Here is a 21,310-nt window from a genome sequence, read left to right as displayed (position 1 = left end):
GGGGATGATGGTGGAGCGTTTGAAGCATGAAGGTACTACACACAGCTCCAATGATCTGTTGAAGATCTGAGTGAAGATGGGGGCCAGTTGGTCAGCACAGGTTTTCAGACAGGCTGGAGTCACACCGTCTGGGCCTGGTGCCTGCCTTCTTTTGCTCTTCCTGAAGACCTGGCACACGTCATCTTAGCTGAGTTGAAGGGCAGGTGTGGGGAGAGGGAGATTACAGGAGGTGAGAATGGTTCCTTTTCAAACCTGCAGTAGAACTTCGTTCAGGTCGTCTGCCAGTTGTTGATTTGCCACAGTGCTGGGGGATGGTGCCTTGTAATTGGTGATGTCTTTCAGACCTCTCCACACAGAAGCGGTGTCACTAGAGGAGAACTGAGTGCGAAGCTTTTCCAAATAATTCCTCTTCGCCGCTCTGATCTCCTTCTCTAGTGTGTACTTGGCCTGCTTATACAAGGCTCTGTCCCCAATCCCGCGAGCATCTTCTTTGGCTTGACGGAGCTGACTGAGTTGAGCAGTGAACCATGGTTTGTCATTGTTGTATGTTAAATAAGTCCTGGTAGGAATGCATACAGTATGTCCTCACAGAAACTGATATATGATGTTACCGTTTCTGTGAGCTCGTCCAGATCTGTGGCAGCAGCTTCAAGACAGTCCAATCAGTGAGAGAGAAGCAGGTTTGTAAATCCCACTCTGCTTCGTTAGTCCATCTTTTACAGTCCCAAGTACAGGTTTAGCTGGTTGGACAGGTAACGTGCTGTCTGAATTTTGGCAGTTCGCGTGAGAGGTTGGCTTTTTAAAGTCCCCGAGAAGGATTCAAACAGAGTCCGGGTGTTGTTGCCCAGTCTCTGTGATCAGATCGACGAGTTTTTGTAAAGCCAGGCTCACGTGCGCTATGGAGGGATGTAAACACACACCAGAATAAACGAGCAAAACTCCCGCGGCGAGTAGAAAGGCTTGCAGTTAATGAAGAGCGCTTCTACATCGGCGCAGCACATCTTCTTTAAACACAGTTACATCTGTACACTACCTTTCCTTGATGTAAAAGCACGTTCCGTCGCCGCGCGATTTCCCCGTTAATTCTGCGACGCGATCCGCTCTAAACAGCTGAAAGCCCGGCAGACTTAATGCGTTGTCTGGAATCGCAGCGTTTAGCCAGGTTTCCGTGAAACACAGAGCAGCAGAGTTCTATTCAAATCCCTATTAGTCTGGGTAAGCAGAAGAAGTTTGTCCATTTTGTTGGGTAGAGAGCGGAGGTTCGCCAGGTGAAAGCTGGGCAACGGCGTTCGGAGTCCGCGTTGTCTGAGTTTCACAAGCGCGACGGCCCGTTTCCCCCGTCTGCGCGGCTGAACTACGATGTTCAACAAAACGTCGGAATAATCAAAAACCGGTGAAATGTTTTGTGGAGTGGTCTGCCGAATGTTCAGCAGTTCCTCCCTGGTAAAAACGATGGGGTTTGATAAACAAAAACAGGAAAAACTAACAAAAACAATACGAGCACTTGAGAGCTAAGCACTGAGGCTGCCATTCGCGGCGCCATCTTGGTCAACAGCCTGAGAGATACTGATCTTTTGGGTTTCTTTCTTCCTGAAGCCTGGGGTCATAAAAGATGCAGGAGTAGAAGGAAGGAAGGAAGGAAGATATGTCACTGTCCCATTCTGAAAAACACAGAACACATGTTAAATGTTTACAATACAACAAGTCTGGTATATTTTAACTGCAAAGCCTTACTAAAAGTAAAGTTACTTCTGTACAACTCTACCTGGAGAATCCTGGGCTTCACTGCCTTCTCTGTTCAGATTGGAAGATGATTGCTTTGAAAGCTGTTGGCCACCTTTCCAAAAGTCTGGAAGCAGTTTCAGACCCAAAGAGGAGCGTGAAGTCTTGAAGAATCTACAGCAGAAGAAAACATGTCAAGAAATGACCACAGAACATTCAATATATAGCATATTGTTTCGCTTTAAATATGTAAAGAAGAAAGTTCATACCAATCCTTTAGTATCCAGAAATCAAGGAAAAACTGAAAGAACAGTGGTGGACCTCTCTGGATCATGGACAAGGCGCTGTCTGTATTCAAGCGTTGCCCTCATCTTCTGCATGATGACCTCACTTTCACTTGTATGATTCATCAAAGAGATGGCCTCTAGACTTTGGTCATTATCCAGCTGATCTTCATAGTAGCACAGCTGTCTGTCAAGCAGAGGGCCTCCCTTTCCCTGTTTTTGGATCATCCTTATCTGCAGGTTTTGTCCCCCTTTGTACGGTCTTGAGGCGCCACGACAAGAATCCAGTGTTTTTGGCCATCATAAAAATGTCCCTGACAAAATGAAATTCAGAAAAAAAATTCAAAACTTACCCTCCCTTGAAAATGACAACATCTTAGTAAAACATTAAAAAAAAAAAAAAAAAAAAAAAAAAAAAAAAAAAAAAAGACAAAAGAACAATAGTGCAAGTTCTGATCACAGATAATGACTTACATATCCACTCCTCCCTTGGGGATCTCCGAGTGACAGAAACAAGGTGATAATTCCCAAACCATACTTCTGTTTTGTAAGTCGAAAGAAAGTAATTTGCTTAGAACTGAAACAGAAAAAACAAACTGAAATTTACTTCAGGATACAGAGCCCTAAAATATTAGTCTACAAACAATTACTAGAGACCTAAAATATTAATCTACAAATAATTACTACAATTACACAGCCATGGTGGAATTATTTTTACAATAATTCTATTTATTATATATTTTTTTTTATTTTTTTTAAAATTGGGCTGCACGCGGACGTAGCGTGCAAGCCTGCAAACCCTTCCTTCCATGAAGAACGTTACATAACGGGGACAGCCTTTTATTAACATAATTTGTGCTTAAAGGCCTAGTCTCACAGAAGCACGGTGAAGGGAATCCAAGCGGAATCTTCGAATTAAAATTGTATTTTTTTTTTTTTTTTTTGATGATGATAATCAATTTCAGTGGTAGAATTAGCCGAGGATGTGCATCGGAAATAATATTCCTGAACGCGCTTATGACTAACGTTACAGTAAATTAAAAGCAATAGCCATATGCGAGACGCCACGAAACACGAATCGAATCATAATAAAGGTTTTACATAATTTAACTTGTACAGTGGAATGATATGGTAAGTCACAAAAATCACGTTAGAGCTCGCTGGCTGTGTAATGATAGTTAATCATTAATAAAGTTATTTTTGATCGAACAAGATAAGCCTACGGTTAAAAAATGATAAATACTTGAATTAACTTGTATGATTTCTCTCATTAATATGTATTAAGAAGTTAAAATATCAGACTTACCACCACACTTCGCACAGAGGTAAAATGGCGTCTGTCCGCATGTGGTCCGGTTCAATCAAGACGTTTTGTACGTAAACTGGGGTGTGGCTTAGTTAACTCTAAAGGAGAGTTAACGCTTGAAACGACGCAAAAATAACTTTCTCTTTTAAGTTGGACACCTCTTTAACTCACAAGGCAGACTTTATAACTATTCCGATTTCTTACGGAAATATAATATTCCTGTGTCTGCCAATGAATATGCTGTAGTTTTCAATGCCATTCCTTCTGGTGTATCCTTTCTGTTGCTATAGGTACCACGTCCCCCTGGCCATGCGCTAACTCTCTGTCTTTAACTGACACGATGATCGGGAAAGTGTGCTTCTCTGTAGACCAACAAAAATATAACTAGAAAATCTGAGCTCTCTTCCAGAAAGAGATAGCAACAATCCCTTATGTAATTCCATACTGGAAAATTAAAGTGGAGAATACACCTTGGGAGAAAGTATGCACTCTGCCTCATAAATATCTGCTTACCAATAAAATAAAGGAAATAACATTTAAGCTGATTCACAAATGTTACCCTACTTAGATCTTTCTTAAGAAATATAAGTCCGATATTGAAGTGAAGCGCAGTTTTTGTGATTCATCTGAAGAAGACTTCATTCGTTTGTTTTGGCTGTGCACCTACACAGAAACATTTTCATCACATTTTTTAGCATTCATCCAATCTTATTTTGTGAGTGACTTTTATTTTTGTTTAAGAGATGCTTTCTTTGGAACATATGACTACTCAAAAGAAAATACAGGGAAATATTAGAGAATTCATTTGTGGTTTCTGTTAGCTAAATTTCATATTCATAAACAAAAGTTTACTGGCTCTAAACCTCAGTTAAAATTTATTTGGACAAATATATGGAAACTATAATCTGTGTATAAAACTGTATTCATCCTTTGTGTCTTAAGATGTACACTCATTGTTTTATGGTTTTTTTTTTTTTTTTTTTTTTTTTTTTTTTTTTTGTTAACCCAGGCAAATCTGAATGTATATTCTTTTGTTAGTAGTGGTATTATTTTATTATTATATTATATTTATTATTATTATATAATATTATATATTTATTATTTAAAAAAAAAAAAAAAAATCAGCGCGTGACTTCAGTGACGTCACCGAACTTTTAGAACGTGTCGCCCTACTATTTAAAGGATTCGAATTTTAGAACTCATTTTGTTGGTTGAAGTTTTAGTGTAGTGTTTCGCTGAGTGGAAAAAAACAACCTGTTGTAATGGGACTGTTTTCAAAACTAAAGAAAGCGTTTAAAGGGGAGCGTGCACACGAACCCGACCCCTGTGTGCTGCTCAAATACTCCCCCGTCAGGCCGGAACGCCATCCTCATCCTCACGATGAGACGCCTGGTGCTGCTGCCGATGAGATAGGGAGAGAAGAGGCAGGGAGACCAAAGTTCTGGGGATGTCGCCTTCTTCACTTTTTCCGCCGAAAAGCTGGGAAATACAACCTGGCCAAGGCTGAGGAAGTCTGCCAGAAGGAGGCGGCATTGTATCGGAGACTTAATGATGGTAAAATCACAGACGATGATTGAAGTTTTGATTCAAGGGAGATTCTTTAATTAGGGAATGTTTTGATGTTTTTGTGTACAATTGAAAAAAAAAAATCACTTGTTCACATACTTAAGATAGCACTGTCTAAATCGTCCATAATTGTTACTGAGCATTTTTTCCACTTCGTGATTAATATTCCATCTGTAGGTCAGACTTCTCTACAACAGGGATGTGTTGTTGTCGAGATCCATGATCATCAAGACCCTCCCAGTCTCTGAAGTCCTCCCTGCTATAGAGAAACTGCTGGAGCCGGACGTCCCCAACAACTGGATGTCAACATTCCAGCTAGTTTGAATGAAGAGGACAAAGTGGAAGAGCTGGCCAAGGGTAAGTTTACTGACATTATAACCCCATTCTCACTTTCCCGGTGAAGGGATTTAGTAGGCCTCATTGCCAAGCCTGACAGTAAAAATCTTGATTCAGAAACACATTCATGTAATGTAATTAAAAGGTATACTGTAATTTGAGTGTGCAATATTTTATTCATATTACTCGTGTTCCCCTCTTTAGATCAGATTTGTCTGCAGGATAATTGCACTGAAGACAATGAAGTGGAGGAGCAAGACGACAGTACGAATATATTAAATATATGAATATTAGTAGAAATGATAGAATGCGTATTTTTGCTAACTGCATTTGTTTGTCTTATAAATAGATCACGTATTCTGGCAATACGAATTTGGGCCCCAGCTGGGTAAAGGAGGCGGTGGCTGTGTGTATGCAGCGACTCGCTGCACGGATGGCCTTAAGGTTTGATTTTTTTCTTTTTTTACCTATGAAACCTTCCATACTTGTTTGGTATTGGTGACTGGAATGATCTCTGTGCACCAGATAATTGACTGTTCTAGCTTTGTTTGAACAGGTGGCTGTGAAGATTGCCGAAAAGACTCCAGATATGCCATATATCAGAATTGTGAATAGCTTGTGCTCTCTATAATGTTGCTTCTCAGTCGTTGTTTTCGGTTTCTAGCGTCTTATATCATGTGAAATCTAAGAAACCACCTTCAACTAAACATCATGCTTTCTTTTAGCCTGGCCATCCCAGTCGCCTCCCCTTGGAGATTGGCCTTACACTCTTGGCCAATGAGGACCCCAGCGTTCCATACATAATCAAACTCCTGGATTGGCAGGACAACCCGGACTACTATGTCATGGTCTTGGAGCGACCCATGCCTAGCATGAGCCTGTTTAGTTTCGTGAAGGTCCGTCAAAGGCTCAGAGAGGGGCAAGCACAACATTTTATGTGGCAGGTCCTTCAGGCCGCTAACATTTGCTGCGAGCGCGGGGTCTTCCATAGAGACATAAAACTGGAAAACCTCCTGGTGAACCCAGACACATTGGAGGTTAAGTTGATCGACTTTGGATGCGGCGAGCTCATGAAGGACACTGACTATGTGACCTTCAGTGGTAAGTTTTACGATTTGCTAGCAGGTCGTTTAGCTCCCGGAAACACACCTAGCTGTAGAAATGCATTAAATATCCAAACCCCTTTCTTCCAGGTACAGAAATATTCTGTCCACCGGAGTTCAGTATCAACGGCAGCTACCATGCAAAGCCGGCGACGGTTTGGTCTTTAGGGATCCTGCTGTTCGTCATGGTGTGTGGTTATTATCCAGACGACGAAGACCTGCAAGAGATCAGCAAGAATACGTGGTCCGAAACTGATCTGTCAAAAGGTAAGATCTTCATCAAAGATGACCAAATATAAAAGTATGCTATTTAGAAACGTGATATAAAAAAGTGGAACATACAAGTTCATAATCATCTCTCAACTTTTTGACCAGAATGCTGCCAGATGATTTGTGATTGTCTGCAGCCGGATCCCCAGCAGAGACTTCTTCTGGAGGATATGCAGCTCCATGACTGGTTTATGGTACCAAGATTAGAATTTGCTAAATGTTGTTTTCTTTTTCATATTTGCTCCAAATGTCATGTATTAAGATAAATAACACTGATTTATGTTTTTGTTTCAGGTCGTGGAGTAAGAAAACTCCCTGCCCGTCTAGAAGTGCCTGGCACCTTGAAGTGGCATCATTTATATTTAGAATTTGTGTTAGATAAATATGTGTTAAGACAATTGTTTTAAAATATTATCCGAGATAAAGTATGATATAGTAACAGTTACATAAGTATAATATATTCTAAAAAAAAAAAAAAAAAAAAAAAAAAAAAAAAACAGAAGTATAAGAATAGAGCAAGTAGATATAAGTATGATATTATAATCGTTTTATTTCGATGTTAAGTATTAAGATATTTGTAGTTGTATTAAGACATGTATTCAATGTGTTATATTACCAAATGCAAAAAAATAAATAAAAATGAATAAAATCAAAAAGAAAATACATTTATTCAGCACTACAGTCATCCATGACACAAACAATCAGTGTAGAATGTACAGAAATATTCAGAAATGTCAAAATGACATAACTCATGTACACTTCACACAAAAACACATCCCATGTTAGCTTGACAGAATTTTGGATTGGAGTTGAATTGAATCAAAACTGTGTATGCCATGTCGGTTGACAACACATACATTGTACACACATTACGACATTAGCCACTTCCACAAAAATTTCAGTACAACTGACTTGATTATAAAGCTGAAAATGTATGTATTCCTTTGTGATGCCAACTATATATTTATTTTGAAATGCTCAAAGAGTTTTATATATTTATATTGGTAATTCAGGTGATTCCAAAGGTTTTCTTTCCGTATATGAAATCCCTGCTTAAGGTCACAGTTAAATCACCAGTGCTGCATCTTTGGAACAGGAGCCAAACATGATTAAATGTAGGCATAATAAAAATGACAAAAATTGAATAGAAACACAGAAAACATCACATCAAAATTTCATGTAGTTGCTGCTCAGTAGTGACATTACCACGATTAACAGAAGCACCACGTCCCAGCCATAAATGAGCACAGTTTTTACAGCTTGACTACATCCAAAGTTTTTTCCCCATTAATAGACCTGTGTCACGGTGTGTTTCAAGGAAGGAGCACTCGACGAGAATGTGACATTAACAGTTTTAATCTTCTACAAACAAACTGAATATAACGAGATCGGACAAACTGAACTGAAATAAACAGGAACTATATACACGTGACGTCCTTACCTGTCCATCATAACACATAACGCTTGATGATTTACAGTGTGGGGGGAAGGGAACCAAAAACAATACTCACGCTGGCAAGTGACAAACATCAGAACGAATACAATACAAAGGATAGCGAAGCAAGTAGCGAATACGAACAGCAACAAAATGGGGGCTCTATACGCAACATCCCAGTGAAAGATCAAGTTACATACTTAGGAATTCTAATTAATGAAGATAAAATAACAGGAAGTAAATTCAATTGACACTTTAATAGCGAAAACTCAAAAGAAGTTTAACTCATGGTTGCAAAGAGCCTCATCAATAAGAGATTTTGGTGTTAAAACAACTCTTTAAGAGTTAAATTCAACACTGGACCCGAGTGTATTTGGTCCCACTCAGATTTGGTGATAAAATGACCCTTAAAAGTGTCCGATTTTCAGAGTAAAATTAACTGCGATTGGAGTAAAAATTAACACTGCTCAACACTTAGTAGTGTTACTGCAATTTAACACTACAAGATATCCCATTCATTAAGTAGTTAAAAATTAACTACAGTGCACTTTAACCAGAGAGTGAAATATTGACAAAGTCAGCGCTTACATCGTTTTCTTAATAGAAAAAAAAAAAAAAAAACTGCTTCATTAACTAAACATTTATTAAAACACTGTCAGGCTTCAACACATACATGACATCTTAAAAACATCACATCTGCATAAAATGATAATAGGGCACTATATGCAGTACAGAATCTGTTGTGCCATATTTCACCTGAAAAGAACAGCTCATTAACATTCACTACTTTTAAAACTCTGTCTGGATGCAGTCTGACTGTAAATGCATGGAAATGGTTCTCAAAACAGAGGGTTTCCATCAGTATTCCACATAACAGTACATTGTCATCTTTCACAGCAATAGTCTTGATCTTACAAAACACAGCATCTCCAAGTTTCACCTTAACCAGCATAGTCTGTAAAATGTGAGAGAGTATTACACAGATTAAAGTGTGAAATGTTAAGTATTCTGTGAAATTCTGTTGCAATAGGTTGCATGGTCACCTCTGTTTTTCTAATCAGAATTGGTCATACAAGGTAACCAATTTACAATTGTAAATTACAAGGTAATTTAGCTTATTTTCTAATATAGCGTATAAACCCATAACACCAATAAAAATAATCGGCATTTCCCAAATAAACCAACAAAACTACATACACCAACTGCATCAAAATACAACACATGCAGTCACATTAGCACATTCAGTCACACAAAATATTCAAATTGTGTTTCATTACATTACTTAAAAGAGCTTACCTGTCGGTTGGTTGGCGCGATGAGAAAACTCCAGTTCAGATCTTCGCAGGGGAAGGAAGGAACATTAAAAAGGGTTGATAGCATGTTAAACAACTTGGTTTGGAAAAATAAAACACATTATGTTAGGAAATCAGTATTAATGAATCCAGCAAAACAGGGGTAAGTGGGACTTTACTACATTAAACAACAAAATGTTTCTCAAAGGTCCCTCTTCACTCTGGAATATTATCCCCGACTATATTTTCTCTAAAGTTGGTGGCCTGAATTTTCTACTGCTTTGCAATTGTAATGTTTCAAAGATCCCTATCAAACTTTCTCATTTTCATAAACGGATGTTCTTGCCCCTCATATACAAGCGTTTTCTCCACACCGATATTATTTATGGAATCTGAATATTTTGCACAGTAAATTTTGAAATCCGGAAATCAACACCAATAGTGTTCAACACTTTCAAAGTGTACATATGGGAACCACCCACAAAGTGTTAACTCAACACTTTTAAAAGTGTTGCTTCTTACAACACCAACACAGTGTTACAATGAACACCGAGAGAGTAAAATATTAACAGCAATGAAAATAACAACACTGTTGTAGAGTTGAGTGCAGCTTTGTAGCAAACACTGGGAGTGTCAAAATTCTACACTCTTCCGGTGTTGGACTAACACTATGGAAAAATGGAAACTACGGTCTCCTCAACCTTATCGGAGTCATAGATTACACCATCCTGGTGCTGATAGTACACCTTTTTAGTAACAAAATGAAACACTAAAGGATGTTGCCTTTTTTTTCTCCTCTTGTTAATGGTCTCTATCCATTACACTATCAGAAAATAATACATTTACTGAAATAAACATCACTATTTAACTCCCTTTAAAACTTTATTCCACCACAAAACATTAAGCCATCAAGTCAGTGCCTTAAATATAACAGTCCAAAACTATGTACAATAGACTGTCGTTGCCATAGGACATTTGTAAATCAAATGGCTTGTAGAAATACAACTCTTCAGTTTTTTTGAGTACAAGACTGTTCTCTTGTGCAACAACATTGAAGGCATGGAGATGTTTGACAAACTCTGATTCCATACATGATGCCAACAAATACATTCCTCATTCAAAATCATAACTGACGCTGAAAACAAAATGGACCTTGGAAGAGTTCATCAATTGCGGCTAGTGAAGATGCCTGACAAGGGATGACCTTTTTATCCACCACAATGAAGAACTTGCTGATGATTTCTTTGCTGCTCCCTGAGGCAAGAATGTATGGCTGACGATTCTCTTCCATCTCACGGTGTTCCTGTATACTCCGGCATGCCTGAATGAGGTGGGGAAAAAAAAAAAAAAAATAACAATAACGACATAACTACAGCAATATTTATCATCATAAATATATATATAAATAAATTGAACATAGTAAAGAACAGGAGACAATCCGGGAAGAAAAGTATATGCAGGCTATTAATTTAAGTTTAGCTTGAGATCATTTATCAATTGATCCATTTCAGAGTTTACCTGATCAATTTGAAGTATACTGTATATAGCCCTCGTCACCAAGTGTCACCAGTGCAGTTACCAACTTTGTGAAATACCACAAGATCAGAATCAGAATCACTTTATTGCCAAGTACGTCCACTGACCTGTTTGCTCTGTAGGCAAACTGCAGGGGGTCCAGTAAGGGTCCTGTAAAGTCCTTCAGATAACCCAAAACCAGTTTTTCCAAATGATTTCATGACCACAGACGTCAGAGCCACGGGTCTGAAATCATTAAGTCCATTAATTTTGGGTTTCTTTGGGATGGGGATGATGGTGGAGCGTTTGAAGCATGAAGGTACTACACACAGCTCCAATGATCTGTTGAAGATCTGAGTGAAGATGGGGGCCAGTTGGTCAGCACAGGTTTTCAGACAGGCTGGAGTCACACCGTCTGGGCCTGGTGCCTGCCTTCTTTTGCTCTTCCTGAAGACCTGGCACACGTCATCTTAGCTGAGTTGAAGGGCAGGTGTGGGGAGAGGGAGATTACAGGAGGTGAGAATGGTTCCTTTTCAAACCTGCAGTAGAACTTCGTTCAGGTCGTCTGCCAGTTGTTGATTTGCCACAGTGCTGGGGGATGGTGCCTTGTAATTGGTGATGTCTTTCAGACCTCTCCACACAGAAGCGGTGTCACTAGAGGAGAACTGAGTGCGAAGCTTTTCCAAATAATTCCTCTTCGCGCTCTGATCTCCTTCTCTAGTGTGTACTTGGCCTGCTTATACAAGGCTCTGTCCCCAATCCCGCGAGCATCTTCTTTGGCTTGACGGAGCTGACTGAGTTGAGCAGTGAACCATGGTTTGTCATTGTTGTATGTTAAATAAGTCCTGGTAGGAATGCATACAGTATGTCCTCACAGAAACTGATATATGATGTTACCGTTTCTGTGAGCTCGTCCAGATCTGTGGCAGCAGCTTCAAAGACAGTCCAATCAGTGAGAGAGAAGCAGGTTTGTAAATCCCACTCTGCTTCGTTAGTCCATCTTTTTACAGTCCCAAGTACAGGTTTAGCTGGTTGGACAGGTAACGTGCTGTCTGAATTTTGGCAGTTCGCGTGAGAGGTTGGCTTTTTAAAGTCCCCGAGAAGGATTCAAACAGAGTCCGGGTGTTGTTGCCCAGTCTCTGTGATCAGATCGACGAGTTTTTGTAAAGCCAGGCTCACGTGCGCTTGCGGAGGGATGTAAACACACACCAGAATAAACGAGCAAAACTCCCGCGGCGAGTAGAAAGGCTTGCAGTTAATGAAGAGCGCTTCTACATCGGCGCAGACATCTTCTTCTTTAACACAGTTACATCTGTACACTACCTTTCCTTGATGTAAAAGCACGTTCCGTCGCCGCGCGCGATTTCCCGTTAATTCTGCGCGATCCGCTCTAAACAGCTGAAAGCCCGGCAGACTTAATGCGTTGTCTGGAATCGCAGCGTTTAGCCAGGTTTCCGTGAAACACAGAGCAGCAGAGTTCTATTCAAATCCCTATTAGTCTGGGTAAGCAGAAGAAGTTTGTCCATTTTGTTGGGTAGAGAGCGGAGGTTCGCCAGGTGAAAGCTGGGCAACGGCGCTCGAGTCCGCGTTGTCTGAGTTTCACAAGCGCGACGGCCCGTTTCCCCGTCTGCGCGCGGCTGAACTACGATGTTCAACAAAACGTCGGAATAATCAAAAACCGGTGAAATGTTTTGTGGAGTGGTCTGCCGAATGTTCAGCAGTTCCTCCCTGGTAAAAACGATGGGGTTTGATAAACAAAAAACAGGAAAAACTAACAAAAACAATACGAGCACTTGAGAGCTAAGCACTGAGGCTGCCATTCGCGGCGCCATCTTGGTCAACAGCCTGAGAGATACTGATCTTTTGGGTTTTCTTTCTTCCTGAAGCCTGGGGTCATAAAAGATGCAGGAGTAGAAGGAAGGAAGGAAGGAAGATATGTCACTGTCCCATTCTGAAAAACACAGAACACATGTTAAATGTTTACAATACAACAAGTCTGGTATATTTTAACTGCAAAGCCTTACTAAAAGTAAAGTTACTTCTGTACAACTCTACCTGGAGAATCCTGGGCTTCACTGCCTTCTCTGTTCAGATTGGAAGATGATTGCTTTGAAAGCTGTTGGCCACCTTTCCAAAAGTCTGGAAGCAGTTTCAGACCCAAAGAGGAGCGTGAAGTCTTGAAGAATCTACAGCAGAAGAAAACATGTCAAGAAATGACCACAGAACATTCAATATATAGCATATTGTTTCGCTTTAAATATGTAAAGAAGAAAGTTCATACCAATCCTTTAGTATCCAGAAATCAAGGAAAAACTGAAAGAACAGTGGTGGACCTCTCTGGATCATGGACAAGGCGCTGTCTGTATTCAAGCGTTGCCCTCATCTTCTGCATGATGACCTCACTTTCACTTGTATGATTCATCAAAGAGATGGCCTCTAGACTTTGGTCATTATCCAGCTGATCTTCATAGTAGCACAGCTGTCTGTCAAGCAGAGGGCCTCCCTTTCCCTGTTTTTGGATCATCCTTATCTGCAGGTTTTGTCCCCTTTGTACGGTCTTGAGGCGCCACGACAAGAATCCAGTGTTTTTGGCCATCATAAAAATGTCCCTGACAAAATGAAATTCAGAAAAAAAATTCAAAACTTACCCTCCCTTGAAAATGACAACATCTTAGTAAAACATTAAAAAAAAAAAAAAAAAAAAAAAAAAAAAAAAACAAAAGAACAATAGTGCAAGTTCTGATCACAGATAATGACTTACATATCCACTCCTCCCTTGGGATCTCTCGAGTGACAGAAACAAGGTGATAATTCCCAAACCATACTTCTGTTTTGTAAGTCGAAAGAAAGTAATTTGCTTAGAACTGAAACAGAAAAACAAACTGAAATTTACTTCAGGATACAGAGCCCTAAAATATTAGTCTACAAACAATTACTAGAGACCTAAAATATTAATCTACAAATAATTACTACAATTACACAGCCATGGTGGAATTATTTTTACAATAATTCTATTTATTATATTTTTTTTTATTATTTTTAAAATTGGGCTGCACGCGGACGTAGCGTGCAAGCCTGCAAACCCTTCCTTCCATGAAGAACGTTACATAACGGGGACAGCCTTTTATTAACATAATTTGTGCTTAAAGGCCTAGTCTCACAGAAGCACGGTGAAGGGAATCCAAGCGGAATCTTCGAATTAAAATTGTATTTTTTTTTTTTTAGTCTGATGATAATCAATTTCAGTGGTAGAATTAGCCGAGGATGTGCATCGGAAATAATATTCCTGAACGCGCTTATGACTAACGTTACAGTAAATTAAAAGCAATAGCCATATGCGAGACGCCACGAAACACGAATCGAATCATAATAAAGGTTTTACATAATTTAACTTGTACAGTGGAATGATATGGTAAGTCACAAAAATCACGTTAGAGCTCGCTGCTGGCTGTGTAATGATAGTTAATCATTAATAAAGTTATTTTTGATCGAACAAGATAAGCCTACGGTTAAAAAATGATAAATACTTGAATTAACTTGTATGATTTCTCTCATTAATATGTATTAAGAAGTTAAAATATCAGACTTACCACCACACTTCGCACAGAGGTAAAATGGCGTCTGTCCGCATGTGGTCCGGTTCAATCAAGACGTTTTGTACGTAAACTGGGGTGTGGCTTAGTTAACTCTAAAGGAGAGTTAACGCTTGAAACGACGCAAAATAACTTTCTCTTTTAAGTTGGACACCTCTTTAACTCACAAGGCAGACTTTATAACTATTCCGATTTCTTACGGAAATATAATATTCCTGTGTCTGCCAATGAATATGCTGTAGTTTTCAATGCCATTCCTTCTGGTGTATCCTTTCTGTTGCTATAGGTACCACGTCCCCCTGGCCATGCGCTAACTCTCTGTCTTTAACTGACACGATGATGATCGGAAAGTGTGCTTCTCTGTAGACCAACAAAAATATAACTAGAAAATCTGAGCTCTCTTCCAGAAAGAGATAGCAACAATCCCTTATGTAATTCCATACTGGAAAATTAAAGTGGAGAATACACCTTGGGAGAAAGTATGCACTCTGCCTCATAAATATCTGCTTACCAATAAAATAAAGGAAATAACATTTAAGCTGATTCACAAATGTTACCCTACTTAGATCTTTCTTAAGAAATATAAGTCCGATATTGAAGTGAAGCGCAGTTTTTGTGATTCATCTGAAGAAGACTTCATTCGTTTGTTTTGGCTGTGCACCTACACAGAAACATTTTCATCACATTTTTTAGCATTCATCCAATCTTATTTTGTGAGTGACTTTTATTTTTGTTTAAGAGATGCTTTCTTTGGAACATATGACTACTCAAAAGAAAATACAGGGAAATATTAGAGAATTCATTTGTGGTTTCTGTTAGCTAAATTTCATATTCATAAACAAAAGTTTACTGGCTCTAAACCTCAGTTAAAATTTATTTGGACAAATATATGGAAACTATAATCTGTGTATAAAACTGTATTCATCCTTTGTGTCTTAAGATGTACACTCATTGTTTTATGGGTTTTTTTTTTTTTTTTTTTTTTTTTTTTGTTAACCCAGGCAAATCTGAATGTATATTCTTTTGTTAGTAGTGGTATTATTTTATTATTATATTATATTTATTATTATTATATAATATTATATATTTATTATTTAAAAAAAAAAAAAAAAAATCAGCGCGTGACTTCAGTGACGTCACCGAACTTTTAGAACGTGTCGCCCTACTATTTAAAGGATTCGAATTTTAGAACTCATTTTGTTGTTGAAGTTTTAGTGTAGTGTTTCGCTGAGTGGAAAAAAACAACCTGTTGTAATGGGACTGTTTTCAAAACTAAAGAAAGCGTTTAAAGGGGAGCGTGCACACGAACCCGACCCCTGTGTGCTGCTCAAATACTCCCCCGTCAGGCCGGAACGCCATCCTCATCCTCACGATGAGACGCCTGGTGCTGCTGCCGATGAGATAGGGAGAGAAGAGGCAGGGAGACCAAAGTTCTGGGGATGTCGCCTTCTTCACTTTTTCCGCCGAAAAGCTGGGAAATACAACCTGGCCAAGGCTGAGGAAGTCTGCCAGAAGGAGGCGGCATTGTATCGGAGACTTAATGATGGTAAAATCACAGACGATGATTGAAGTTTTGATTCAAGGGAGATTCTTTAATTAGGGAATGTTTTGATGTTTTTGTGTACAATTGAAAAAAAAAATCACTTGTTCACATACTTAAGATAGCACTGTCTAAATCGTCCATAATTGTTACTGAGCATTTTTTCCACTTCGTGATTAATATTCCATCTGTAGGTCAGACTTCTCTACAACAGGGATGTGTTGTTGTCGAGATCCATGATCATCAAGACCCTCCAGTCTCTGAAGTCCTCCCTGCTATAGAGAAACTGCTGGAGCCGGACGTCCCCCAACAACTGGATGTCAACATTCCAGCTAGTTTGAATGAAGAGGACAAAGTGGAAGAGCTGGCCAAGGGTAAGTTTACTGACATTATAACCCCATTCTCACTTTCCCGGTGAAGGGATTTAGTAGGCCTCATTGCCAAGCCTGACAGTAAAAATCTTGATTCAGAAACACATTCATGTAATGTAATTAAAAGGTATACTGTAATTTGAGTGTGCAATATTTTATTCATATTACTCGTGTTCCCCTCTTTAGATCAGATTTGTCTGCAGGATAATTGCACTGAAGACAATGAAGTGGAGGAGCAAGACGACAGTACGAATATTAAATATATGAATATTAGTAGAAATGATAGAATGCGTATTTTTGCTAACTGCATTTGTTTGTCTTATAAATAGATCACGTATTCTGGCAATACGAATTTGGGCCCCAGCTGGGTAAAGGAGGCGGTGGCTGTGTGTATGCAGCGACTCGCTGCACGGATGGCCTTAAGGTTTGATTTTTTTTCTTTTTTTTACCTATGAAACCTTCCATACTTGTTTGGTATTGGTGACTGGAATGATCTCTGTGCACCAGATAATTGACTGTTCTAGCTTTGTTTGAACAGGTGGCTGTGAAGATTGCCGAAAAGACTCCAGATATGCCATATATCAGAATTGTGAATAGCTTGTGCTCTCTATAATGTTGCTTCTCAGTCGTTGTTTTCGGTTTCTAGCGTCTTATATCATGTGAAATCTAAGAAACCACCTTCAACTAAACATCATGCTTTCTTTTAGCCTGGCCATCCCAGTCGCCTCCCTTGGAGATTGGCCTTACACTCTTGGCCAATGAGGACCCCAGCGTTCCATACATAATCAAACTCCTGGATTGGCAGGACAACCCGGACTACTATGTCATGGTCTTGGAGCGACCCATGCCTAGCATGAGCCTGTTTAGTTTCGTGAAGGTCCGTCAAAGGCTCAGAGAGGGGCAAGCACAACATTTTATGTGGCAGGTCCTTCAGGCCGCTAACATTTGCTGCTGCGCGCGGGGTCTTCCATAGAGACATAAAACTGGAAAACCTCCTGGTGAACCCAGACACATTGGAGGTTAAGTTGATCGACTTTGGATGCGGCGAGCTCATGAAGGACACTGACTATGTGACCTTCAGTGGTAAGTTTTACGATTTGCTAGCAGGTCGTTTAGCTCCCGGAAACACACCTAGCTGTAGAAATGCATTAAATATCCAAACCCCTTTCTTCCAGGTACAGAAATATTCTGTCCACCGGAGTTCAGTATCAACGGCAGCTACCATGCAAAGCCGGCGACGGTTTGGTCTTTAGGGATCCTGCTGTTCGTCATGGTGTGTGGTTATTATCCAGACGACGAAGACCTGCAAGAGATCAGCAAGAATACGTGGTCCAAAACTGATCTGTCAAAAGGTAAGATCTTCATCAAAGATGACCAAATATGAAAGTATGCTATTTAGAAACGTGATATAAAAAAGTGGAACATACAAGTTTCATAATCATCTCTCAACTTTTTGACCAGAATGCTGCCAGATGATTTGTGATTGTCTGCAGCCGGATCCCCAGCAGAGACTTCTTCTGGAGGATATGCAGCTCCATGACTGGTTTATGGTACCAAGATTAGAATTTGCTAAATGTTGTTTTCTTTTTCATATTTGCTCCAAATGTCATGTATTAAGATAAATAACACTGATTTATGTTTTTGTTTCAGGTCGTGGAGTAAGAAAACTCCTGCCCGTCTAGAAGTGCCTGGCACCTTGAAGTGGCATCATTTATATTTAGAATTTGTGTTAGATAAATATGTGTTAAGACAATTGTTTTAAAATATTATCCGAGATAAAGTATGATATAGTAACAGTTACATAAGTATAATATATTCTAAAAAAAAAAATGAAAAAAAAAAAAAAAATGTACAGAAGTATAAGAATAGAGCAAGTAGATATAAGTATGATATTATAATCGTTTTATTTCGATGTTAAGTATTAAGATATTTGTAGTTGTATTAAGACATGTATTCAATGTGTTATATTACCAAATGCAAAAAAAAAAATAAAAATGAATAAAATCAAAAGAAAATACATTTATTCAGCACTACAGTCATCCATGACACAAACAATCAGTGTAGAATGTACAGAAATATTCAGAAATGTCAAAATGACATAACTCATGTACACTTCACACAAAAACACATCCCATGTTAGCTTGACAGAATTTTGGATTGGAGTTGAATTGAATCAAAACTGTGTATGCCATGTCGGTTGACAACACATACATTGTACACACATTACGACATTAGCCACTTCCACAAATTTCAGTACAACTGACTTGATTATAAAGCTGAAAATGTATGTATTCCTTTTGTGATGCCAACTATATATTTATTTTGAAATGCTCAAAGAGTTTTATATATTTATATTGGTAATTCAGGTGATTCCAAAGGTTTTCTTTCCGTATATGAAATCCCTGCTTAAGGTCACAGTTAAATCACCAGTGCTGCATCTTTGGAACAGGAGCCAAACATGATTAAATGTAGGCATAATAAAAATGACAAAAATTGAATAGAAACACAGAAAACATCACATCAAAATTTCATGTAGTTGCTGCTCAGTAGTGACATTACCACGATTAACAGAAGCACCACGTCCCAGCCATAAATGAGCACAGTTTTTACAGCTTGACTACATCCAAAGTTTTTTCCCCATTAATAGACCTGTGTCACGGTGTGTTTCAAGGAAGGAGCACTCGACGAGAATGTGACATTAACAGTTTTAATCTTCTACAAACAAACTGAATATAACGAGATCGGACAAACTGAACTGAAATAAACAGGAACTATATACACGTGACGTCCTTACCTGTCCATCATAACACATAACGCTTGATGATTTACAGTGTGGGGGAAGGAACCAAAAACAATACTCACGCTGGCAAGTGACAAACATCAGAACGAATACAATACGCAAGGATAGCGAAGCAAGTAGCGAAGTCTGAACAGCAACAAAATGGGGGGCTCTATACGCAACATCCCAGTGAAAGATCAAGTTACATACTTAGGAATTCTAATTAATGAAGATAAAATAACAGGAAGTAAATTCAATTGACACTTTAATAGCGAAAACTCAAAAGAAGTTTAACTCATGGTTGCAAAGAGCCTCATCAATAAGAGATTTTGGTGTTAAAACAACTCTTTAAGAGTTAAATTCAACACTGGACCCGAGTGTATTTGGTCCCACTCAGATTTGGTGATAAAATGACCCTTAAAAGTGTCCGATTTTCAGAGTAAAATTAACTGCGATTGGAGTAAAAAATTAACACTGCTCAACACTTTGTAGTGTTACTGCAATTTAACACTACAAGATATCCCATTCATTAAGTAGTTAAAAAATTAACTACAGTGCACTTTAACCAGAGAGTGAAATATTGACAAAGTCAGCGCTTACATCGTTTTCTTAATAGAAAAAAAAAAAAAAAAACTGCTTCATTAACTAAACATTTATTAAAACACTGTCAGGCTTCAACACATACATGACATCTTAAAAACATCACATCTGCATAAAATGATAATAGGGCACTATATGCAGTACAGAATCTGTTGTGCCATATTTCACCTGAAAAGAACAGCTCATTAACATTCACTACTTTTAAAACTCTGTCTGGATGCAGTCTGACTGTAAATGCATGGAAATGGTTCTCAAAACAGAGGGTTTCCATCAGTATTCCACATAACAGTACATTGTCATCTTTCACAGCAATAGTCTTGATCTTACAAAACACAGCATCTCCAAGTTTCACCTTAACCAGCATAGTCTGTAAAATGTGAGAGAGTATTACACAGATTAAAGTGTGAAATGTTAAGTATTCTGTGAAATTCTGTTGCAATAGGTTGCATGGTCACCTCTGTTTTTCTAATCAGAATTGGTCATACAAGGTAACCAATTTACAATTGTAAATTACAAGGTAATTTAGCTTATTTTCTAATATAGCGTATAAACCCATAACACCAATAAAAATAATCGGCATTTCCCAAATAAACCAACAAAACTACATACACCAACTGCATCAAAATACAACACATTCAGTCACACAAAATATTCAAATTGTGTTTCATTACATTACTTAAAAGAGCTTACCTGTCGGTTGGCGCGATGAGAAAACTCCAGTTCAGATCTTCGCAGGGGAAGGAAGGAACATTAAAAAGGGTTGATAGCATGTTAAACAACTTGGTTTGGAAAAATAAAACACATTATGTTAGGAAATCAGTATTAATGAATCCAGCAAAACAGGGGTAAGTGGGACTTTACTACATTAAACAACAAAATGTTTCTCAAAGGTCCCTCTTCACTCTGGAATATTATCCCCGACTATATTTTCTCTAAAGTTGGTGGCCTGAATTTTCTACTGCTTTGCAATTGTAATGTTTCAAAGATCCCTATCAAACTTTCTCATTTTCATAAACGGATGTTCTTGCCCCTCATATACAAGCGTTTTCTCCACACCGATATTATTTATGGAATCTGAATATTTTGCACAGTAAATTTTGAAATCCGGAAATCAACACCAATAGTGTTCAACACTTTCAAAGTGTACATATGGGAACCACCCACAAAGTGTTAACTCAACACTTTTAAAAGTGTTGCTTCTTACAACACCAACACAGTGTTACAATGAACACCGAGAGAGTAAAATATTAACAGCAATGAAAATAACAACACTGTTGTAGAGTTGAGTGCAGCTTTGTAGCAAACACTGGGAGTGTCAAAATTCTACACTCTTCCGGTGTTGGACTAACACTATGGAAAAATGGAAACTACGGTCTCCTCAACCTTATCGGAGTCATAGATTACACCATCCTGGTGCTGATAGTACACCTTTTTAGTAACAAAATGAAACACTAAAGGATGTTGCCTTTTTTTTTTCTCCTCTTGTTAATGGTCTCTATCCATTACACTATCAGAAAATAATACATTTACTGAAATAAACATCACTATTTAACTCCCTTTAAAACTTTATTCCACCACAAAACATTAAGCCATCAAGT

At 38.6% G+C, this 21,310-nt stretch overlaps 2 protein-coding genes and 4 long non-coding RNA genes across 6 annotated transcripts; 3 read left to right on the top strand and 3 right to left on the bottom strand.

The window, feature by feature from the left end:
• Positions 1–1,594: 1,594 nt before the first annotated feature.
• LOC122349748 lies at positions 1,595–2,259 on the bottom strand. Its single transcript, XR_006251490.1, has 3 exons — positions 1,992–2,259; positions 1,766–1,896; positions 1,595–1,661 (listed from the first exon to the last, which is right to left on the bottom strand). It is a non-coding gene; the product is annotated as an uncharacterized LOC122349748 (long non-coding RNA).
• Positions 2,260–2,397: 138 nt separating this feature from the next.
• Positions 2,398–3,366, bottom strand: LOC122348363. The gene is made up of 2 exons (XR_006251314.1): positions 3,313–3,366; positions 2,398–2,583 (listed from the first exon to the last, which is right to left on the bottom strand). It is a non-coding gene; the product is annotated as an uncharacterized LOC122348363 (long non-coding RNA).
• Positions 3,367–5,141: 1,775 nt separating this feature from the next.
• On the top strand, positions 5,142–7,020 carry LOC122347911 (serine/threonine-protein kinase pim-1-like; the record flags this gene model as incomplete). Its single annotated transcript, XM_043243166.1, has 7 exons — positions 5,142–5,235; positions 5,419–5,478; positions 5,564–5,658; positions 5,940–6,315; positions 6,408–6,584; positions 6,693–6,781; positions 6,882–7,020. Coding segments are annotated over 7 exons (903 nt in total), but the record flags the coding sequence as incomplete, so codon positions are not given.
• Positions 7,021–12,496: 5,476 nt separating this feature from the next.
• Positions 12,497–13,326, bottom strand: LOC122347854. The gene is made up of 3 exons (XR_006251252.1): positions 13,111–13,326; positions 12,885–13,015; positions 12,497–12,780 (listed from the first exon to the last, which is right to left on the bottom strand). It is a non-coding gene; the product is annotated as an uncharacterized LOC122347854 (long non-coding RNA).
• A 2,468-nt stretch (positions 13,327–15,794) lies between these two features.
• Positions 15,795–17,030, top strand: LOC122349771. The gene is made up of 4 exons (XR_006251496.1): positions 15,795–15,968; positions 16,157–16,336; positions 16,520–16,579; positions 16,663–17,030. It is a non-coding gene; the product is annotated as an uncharacterized LOC122349771 (long non-coding RNA).
• A 6-nt stretch (positions 17,031–17,036) lies between these two features.
• Positions 17,037–17,995, top strand: LOC122347909 (serine/threonine-protein kinase pim-2-like; the record flags this gene model as incomplete). Its single annotated transcript, XM_043243165.1, is given in 5 exon segments — positions 17,037–17,285; positions 17,287–17,416; positions 17,509–17,685; positions 17,795–17,883; positions 17,984–17,995. Coding segments are annotated over 5 exon segments (657 nt in total), but the record flags the coding sequence as incomplete, so codon positions are not given.
• Between the last annotated feature and the right edge of the window lie 3,315 nt (positions 17,996–21,310).

This window comes from Puntigrus tetrazona, chromosome 7 (genome assembly GCF_018831695.1).
Source record: "Puntigrus tetrazona isolate hp1 chromosome 7, ASM1883169v1, whole genome shotgun sequence".
Classification (NCBI taxonomy): Eukaryota; Metazoa; Chordata; class Actinopteri; order Cypriniformes; family Cyprinidae; genus Puntigrus; species Puntigrus tetrazona.
Note: the sequence above shows the minus strand (reverse complement) of the source record. Positions and strands in the feature narration are given on the sequence as shown.